At 46.4% G+C, this 7,319-nt stretch overlaps 1 protein-coding gene across 1 annotated transcript; it reads left to right on the top strand.

The window, feature by feature from the left end:
* The first annotated feature begins 1,331 nt into the window (after positions 1-1,331).
* Positions 1,332-4,721, top strand: LOC123181724 (ERBB-3 BINDING PROTEIN 1). Its single transcript, XM_044594048.1, has 10 exons — positions 1,332-1,529; positions 1,641-1,737; positions 2,593-2,677; positions 2,756-2,905; positions 2,989-3,142; positions 3,315-3,530; positions 3,609-3,745; positions 3,821-3,912; positions 4,104-4,286; positions 4,419-4,721. Exons 2-10 carry the CDS (start codon positions 1,641-1,643, stop codon positions 4,487-4,489), a joined length of 1,185 nt encoding a protein of 394 aa, XP_044449983.1. The 5' UTR covers positions 1,332-1,529; the 3' UTR covers positions 4,490-4,721.
* The last annotated feature ends 2,598 nt before the right edge of the window (positions 4,722-7,319 follow it).

The raw sequence follows: 7,319 nt of genomic DNA, 5'->3' as shown, positions 1-7,319 counted from the left end.
CATGATGATTTGAGACCTATGCTTTGGTAACAGTTTATATGTTAACGTTAGTTGTTAAATCTCCTAATTGGTTGCCATCTATTATATATGTATGTACAATTTATTAAGTTGATGCTAGTTGTTAAATCTCCTAATTGGCTGCCATATATTATATATGCACGTGTCTAAGGCGTCGCCTCGCCTTACGCTTTAGTGCTTAGGCGGTGAGGCGCCCCCCAGCGCCTCGCCTCGCCTTACCGCCTTAAAAACATAGCTGTTGGCGGTCGCAGCAACGTGAAGAGGCGTCGGCTTGACGAGAGCTCGAGAGGAGCACGAGTGCGACTGCTCTCGAGGGGATCCAGATCCCGCAACACACTAGGACCTATTTTGGTTCCAAGGAGGAGGTAACCCAGGGCTCTAATCCCCCACGAGGGGATTTCCATGGACGTAGGGGGTCCTCTCCCCCACCACGAGGATATCGGCACGTCAGTTTGGACAATAGAGGAGAGGGGAGAAGATCACGTCCCAAAAATGCTAGAAAAGCTTCAGGCTGAGGGGAGTTGAATGACGACCCAGTCTGTCACCATCACCGTTGCCGCTGCCGGAGGAGTGGCGTGTGGAGGCGGTTCTCGAGCGAGGGGGCGGGGGTGTCGCTTTCCAGTCATACAGGGAGGCATGGAGGCTCAAGGCGGAGGCCATCGACTCTCGGTCGCGAGGAGAGTCGCAAGCGAACGAGGCGAGGGTTTTCTCCCTAACCCGTCGACACCGAGAGATCTGACTCGGGGACGGGGCTGTGGCAAGGCCAGGGATCTTCTCCCCTCGCATCCAACGAAATGGGCCTGTCTATTTCCCTGGGCCCAACTTAGCTCGTGGTTTACCCACCCGGGGAAAAGGCCGGGATCCTCTCGGGATCCCTTAGAACCAAATGAGGCCTAATTATTGCGGGGAAAGACCTCAACAACCATACAAATTGCAAAACCTAGCTATATGATTAAAATCAGATCCAACGGCCACGGAGGCGGCGGACGCACGCATCGTTATCCGCCAGGTGATCCTAATCATTTCCCATTGAGAATCCCTCATATTCTTTTTTTGACGGGTGCATCATTTTTCTTTTGAGACAAAGAATCCCTCGAATCGCAGAGGCCGATCCAAGTGTCCCACACGTGGCTCCCTGGGCCGGCCACAACAACTCTCGCGTGGTCCGCCTGTAAGTATGGGCTAGAACCACCGGGCCTTCTTGGCCCACTCAACCCAACGGCGACACGCCCTAAATCCACGCCAACCCCTGGGCCCACAGCTCAGCGTCTCTCGTCTCTGCACGCGCGGGTCGCTTGCACCGAGCCCTAGCCACTACAAGCAGCCGCCACCGCCTATCCCCCAGTCCCAGTCGCGAGCCCCCGCTTCCATTCTAATCCGCCCCCTCCCGAGACGCCAAAGCCCCAAACCCCTCGCCCTCCCAAACCCTAACCCTAAAACCTCCGCCCTCCCGCCGCCGCCGCCGCCCGATTCCCCTCCCCAGGCCCCGCATCCCCCGTCCGGCTTGAACGGTGAGGAATTCCCAGGCCCTTCTCGCGCGTCCGGCGCTCGATTCGGGCGGCTTCGTGCCTTCCCCGGGCGTTTCCGTCGCCATTTTTCTAACCTTCTCGGGTCCTTTTTAGATGTCGTCCGACGAGGAGGTCAGGGAGGAGAAGGAGCTCGACCTCTCCTCCAACGAGGTCGTCACCAAGTACAAGACCGCCGCCGAGATCATCAACAGTAATCCCGCCTCCCTAAACTCTCTCGTTTGCTGTCTGCTGTCTGCTGCTGTAGCGCGCGATGCGATTTTTAGTTATCGGGGCAGCTGTCCCAGGTTAGGGTGTGTATTGTTACCCATCGCTGAATTTAGCTGTTTGGTTAGTAGCTCTGCAAGTTTTAAGGACTATCCATACAGCTCCCTGCAGAGGAATGAGATTATTAACATGATTAGAGTCCTGATGCTCTGGTTGTAGTTTTATGACACTGGCAGTTTTTGTTTGCTCCATTTTGTTGGTGATGTTGTACTCTATGCTGTTATGTTCACAGTCCGCCTTCATGTAATTTGAAAATTCAGTGTGCACGTCTTTCTCTGTTTGCTCCGTTTTGTTGGTGATGTTGCACCCTGCTCTGTTATGTGCACGGTTGGCCTTCATGTAACATCCAAGATTCTGTGTGCACGTCTTTCTCTGTTTGCTCCATTTTGCTGGTGATATCGTAGTCTACTTTGCTATGTTCACCTCTATGTAATTTCAAAATTCAGCGCACGCCATTCTTTGTTTGCTCCATTTTGTTGGTGATGATGCACTCTACTCTGTAATGTTCACCTTCATGTAATTTCGAAATTCAGTGTGCAATTCATTCTTTGTTTGCTTTTGTTGGTGATGACTCACCCTACTCTGTTACGTTCACCTTCATGCAATTTTAGAATCCAGTGTGCTTGTGCTGAGAAAGGCTGTAATTGTAGTGTGAGGTTCTCAGTGTCTCGGATTGGGCTGTTTTTGTGGGATGAGCCATGGCATGTGAATGTGCATTTATGATTGATATGTATGATGTCACTAGATATCTGATTCTTACTTGATATTTATTGTGGAACAGAGGCTCTGAAGTTGGTATTGTCGGAGTGCAAGCCGAAAGCCAAGATTGTTGACATTTGTGAGAAGGGTGACAATTTCATAACAGAGTAATGCATCCAGTTTTGTCTTTCATAACATCTTCCTTGCTGGATTCCTGATTACATGGTGTTTCCTGTTGATGGCAGGCAAACTGGGAATGTCTACAAGAACGTGAAGAGGAAGATTGAAAGGGGCATTGCTTTCCCGACATGTGTATCTGTGAACAACACAGTCTGTCATTTCTCCCCACTGGCAACTGACGATTCTGTACTCGAAGAAAATGACATGGTGAAGATGTATGACTCCCTTTAACCTTTCTACCATGTGCTTATCTTATTATTTCACCACATGCCTTGATGATTCTGCTCTCATTTGACAGCGATATGGCTTGCCATATTGATGGTTTTATTGCTGTGGTGGCTCATACACATGTCATCAAAGGTGGGCCGGTTACTGGAAGAGCAGCTAATGTTCTTGCTGCTGCAAACACAGCAGCAGAAGTTGCAATGAGGCTTGTTAGACCTGGCAAGAAGGTACATTATGTACAGATTATCCCATTGGTTGCCTTTCACGAGTTATCTTCTTTTTCTTTCACTGCATGGTTGCTGATATTTCTCTCTGGATGACTAGTCTTCTCCTTTCTCTTTGTAATGGTCTATTGATATGTTGGTTTTATTAGTAATCCGCTCCTTATATTTTCTGCAGAATAAGGATGTCACTGAAGCAATTCAGAAAGTTGCTGCTGCTTATGATTGTAAAATTGTTGAAGGAGTTCTTAGCCATCAGCTGAAACAATTCGTCATCGATGGTAACAAAGTGGTACTTAGTGTTTCAAATGCTGATACAAAGGTGGATGATGCTGAATTTGAAGAAAATGAAGTGTATGCAATTGATATTGTCACCAGCACTGGCGAGGGAAAGGTGATAATTGATGTTATTGGCATGATGATATTTTGGCTTGCATGTTTTCTTACATTTATGTTGAATTGTAATTCACAGCCGAAGCTATTGGATGAGAAGCAGACCACTATTTACAAGAGAGCTGTAGACAAGAACTATCACTTGAAGATGAAGGCATCAAGGTTCATCTTCAGTGAGATTAGCCAGAAGTTCCCAATCATGCCATTCACTGCTAGGTGTGTGAATGCACATTAATTTTTTTTGTGTGCCCATTATTTTAGTCTACTAACCTATGTTCTGAATTGTGGCAGGGCGCTGGAGGAGAAGCGTGCACGCTTAGGTTTGGTAGAATGCATGAATCATGAGCTGTTGCAGCCATACCCTGTTCTACATGAGAAGCAAGGTAGTTATGATAATCCACTAGACATATTTTAGAATTTGCCCTGTAACTTCTGTCAAAGTCACTTGGGGTTGTATATCTTTTGAAGTGTCTGAATTGTTTGTGTTCATTTGTCATTTTTGCTCATCTTATCTGATGTTAATTAGTCTCCCTTTCATGCTTGTTTCGTCTCTTAATTGCTGGTGTTTATGCAGGTGACCTGGTTGCCCACATCAAGTTCACCGTGTTGTTGATGCCAAATGGGTCTGACAAGATAACTTCACATCCACTACAGCAATTGGAGCCCTCAAAATCCATCGAGGGCGATGCTGAGATCAAGGCTTGGCTGGCTTTGGGCACAAAGTCAAAGAAGAAGGGTGGTGGCAAGAAAAAGAAAGGTTTGCTTGGTTGACACTATACATGCCGCTCTGTTTGGTTGCTGATACATGAGTTCTTTTCCTGATTGCTAGACTGGTTTACATCTGTCTCGAGTCCCTTGAACTCACAGAGTTTCTTTTATCTTTTAATAGGCAAGAAAGGAGATGCAGCAGAAGTAGCAGAGCCCATGGAGGTTTCTAAGGACGCACCAAGCCAGGAATAATTCTCATTTTTTTTGAATTGCTTCCGTTACGTTTGTACCTGCTCCTTTGCTGCATCTGATTGTTTTATATTACATTCAGCTGTGGGGATTTGAGTACCTTTTTTTGAAGTGTCTAATGAAAATGGTTGATCCTGGCGCACATCACATCGAAGTACAAGCCTGATAATTATGTATGGTGTGCTGAATGTTTACCTGTCAGTAATGCTTATAAATCCGGCAGTAAGTTCCACTACTGTGTGATGTTTACCTGTGCTTTACCCTTTTTGGTGTGGCTGATTGGTGTTCACCTACGTTATTTGTTTTGGGCAATTGGGCATGAACGTTTTGTCTTCTATGTCTGTTTGAGGATGTTCTCTGGTGTTTCTCTATACAATCTTGCCATACTTGGCTTGATGGGATTAGGCCCAAGGACATAGCTCCCAAAATCTATGACTTGTCGAAGAAGAAGAATTGCTTGGTTCGATTGGCTCTGCACTATAACTTCTGGACTTCCCAGGTGGATAACTTCTGGACTTCCTAGGTGGACATTCTTCAGGGCATCACTGTTGAACACCTCTCTGAGTTTGTCTCCCTTTGGGAGAGGGTCTCACATGTCCACCTTGACTCTGATTGGAGTGACGCCACTTTCGTTAAAGAGTGGTGGAGCCACAATGCTAACAAGAAGACCCAATCGCGAAGGCCGCTTGCTTCCTTGATGCTGCTAATCTCTTGGGAGTTATGGAAAGAGAGGAATGTACGAATCTTTCGTAATAATGCCGTTCCGGTGGGAGTCGTCGTTTCTAGGATTAAAGAGGCGACCTCACTTTGGAGCATTGCGGGAGCAAGGCATTTGAATAACATAATGCTGTGAGAGTGATTGTTGTAATTCGGCCTTTGGCCTTAACCTCTAAAACTTCTCTTTTAATCAATGAAAATGGCAAATCTTTTGCCTAATTTCAAAAAAAAACTTGAAATTTCGTCATTTTGTTGAATACATGTTTTTCCACTTAGTTTGATATACTAGAAAAATAAAAATTGCCCATGCGTTGCAATAGGAGACACACTTGTTATGAAAGTGAAAGTGGACAAAAGGAAAACATAGAACTCTTGTGTGTGCTTTTACCTTTTTACCGTGCTCTGGTTGTCACCCTTCTTGCCCTGCATCACATAAAACCTGCCAAGTATCCTGTCAGGGATTCGCCTCAGCTCCTCCATGAAGCTCGGCCGTCCACCATCACTATGATGACCCATAAGGCAGCAAGGTGTGGCAACCTCGGTGAGCTCCTGGTCTACAACATGCAAGTGCGGTCGAGATGGTCCTCGAGGCACCGACCAGTCCTCTCCCCCTACTCATCTATCCAATGATTCAACTTAAGGGAATAAGCAAGCCACCTATCATATTGAGGCACCCTTGCAGTTGGTAACTATCGTTCTGCAAAAAGTAGGCGCAAACATGATCCAGGAAGCTAGTTCTCTGTGTCAAGTCCTTGACAAGGTGAGGCCCTCAAGTCCGAGCTGAAGCGCATACATTGCATCCTCGCAGATACCAAAGCAAGGATGTCAAGGGGCTAGATACTGAACCATCTCCAAAATATATAAATGGGAATGTCTCTGCTTGCGTCTTGCCCTTAATTTGATGTTTCATCTAAAGAATAGCTGAACCCTGTCTTGTATCCGACAAACACATTGATTAAACATTATACCCATGGGCTGTAAGCAAAACTACTTTCATGGACAAATAAATCTTTTAATATGAATATACACCAAGATAAAGTAAACATAGCATGTTTGTGCAGTTAATCAGATCTTCGGCCGAAAAATCCGAAAGTTCAATCATATCCAACAAATTGTAGTCTGATAGAGATCGACCCTCAAATATCACATAGCTCAACAGAAAATCTCATGGGTGCCATCTTCAAAGGGCGCTTGTTATGCTTTGACCTGTATCATTAGCAAAAGAATTGATCAACTAACAGGGGAAGAAGCATAGCCGTCTGGTTGTCAGCATCGTCACGACGTCACTCGCCGCCGGCGAACGCCGCCTCCGCTGTGTGGTGGTGAGCGTGAGTTGGCTGACGAGATAGATCTGACTCTCTCCCCGTTTCTCTTCGATCAGGCCATCACGCTCGGCGGCGGCCATCATCCATCCATCTTCCACGGTAGCCCCCTACTACTCACGCTCACCACACATCACACCCCTCCTCGCTGCATATTTTTTCTTCCTGATAGGGTCACACCGCGAGCTGTATATCTTTTTCCTCATCCTCATTATCATCATCCATTCATCTTTCGGCTCAGTTTGAATTCCTTTGCCCATCCTTGCCTATTGATCCCAGTTGGCTTATTGGTTTCAACTTGCAGCCATATTTAAATTGGTTTATTTGTGTACAAGAAAGCGATGTGGGATTATGTAATAGGTAATCAAACCCTCTCCTTTGCACAGAATATTGGGGTTGCTCAGTTGGATGCCTCGTTCTTACCTCAACGACAAGTCGCGAGTTCGATCTTTGCAGGCCGTTCTTTTTGCCTCCTCTCGTCAGCTTGCACGGTCTATTGTTGGTTGGGGCGTATGGGGCTTATGCTAGCTGGTTGGGGCGTATGGGGCTTATGCTAGCTGGTTGGGGCGTATGGGGCTTGGTTGGCACAGTAGCAGACGGGTCTTGGGAGATTAGTACCACCTCGAATATAAAAAAAATGAGCGAAGTGGACGGACGACGACGGACCAAAAACAGACGAAATTACGGTGGTAAGAAGCAATAGCTCCTTTATTAATAGGTATAGATATAGATCGAGATGTTCCTGAAGTTGGTGCCTACTTCATGAACATCCTGGTTTCTTATTCAGCCATGAG

The sequence above is a fragment of the Triticum aestivum genome, chromosome 1D, assembly GCF_018294505.1.
Source record: "Triticum aestivum cultivar Chinese Spring chromosome 1D, IWGSC CS RefSeq v2.1, whole genome shotgun sequence".
In the NCBI taxonomy this organism is placed as follows: Eukaryota; Viridiplantae; Streptophyta; class Magnoliopsida; order Poales; family Poaceae; genus Triticum; species Triticum aestivum.
Note: the sequence above shows the minus strand (reverse complement) of the source record. Positions and strands in the feature narration are given on the sequence as shown.

Excerpts from the sequence above, each read along its gene's own strand:
- LOC123181724 (XM_044594048.1), top strand. The coding sequence starts at position 1,641 with ATGTCGTCCGACGAGGAGGTCAGGGAGGAGAAGGAGCTCGACCTCTCC. Across the intron at positions 3,143-3,314 it reads TTGTTAGACCTGGCAAGAAG|AATAAGGATGTCACTGAAGC; the intron begins GTACATTATGTA and ends TATTTTCTGCAG. Across the intron at positions 3,531-3,608 it reads CCAGCACTGGCGAGGGAAAG|CCGAAGCTATTGGATGAGAA; the intron begins GTGATAATTGAT and ends TGTAATTCACAG.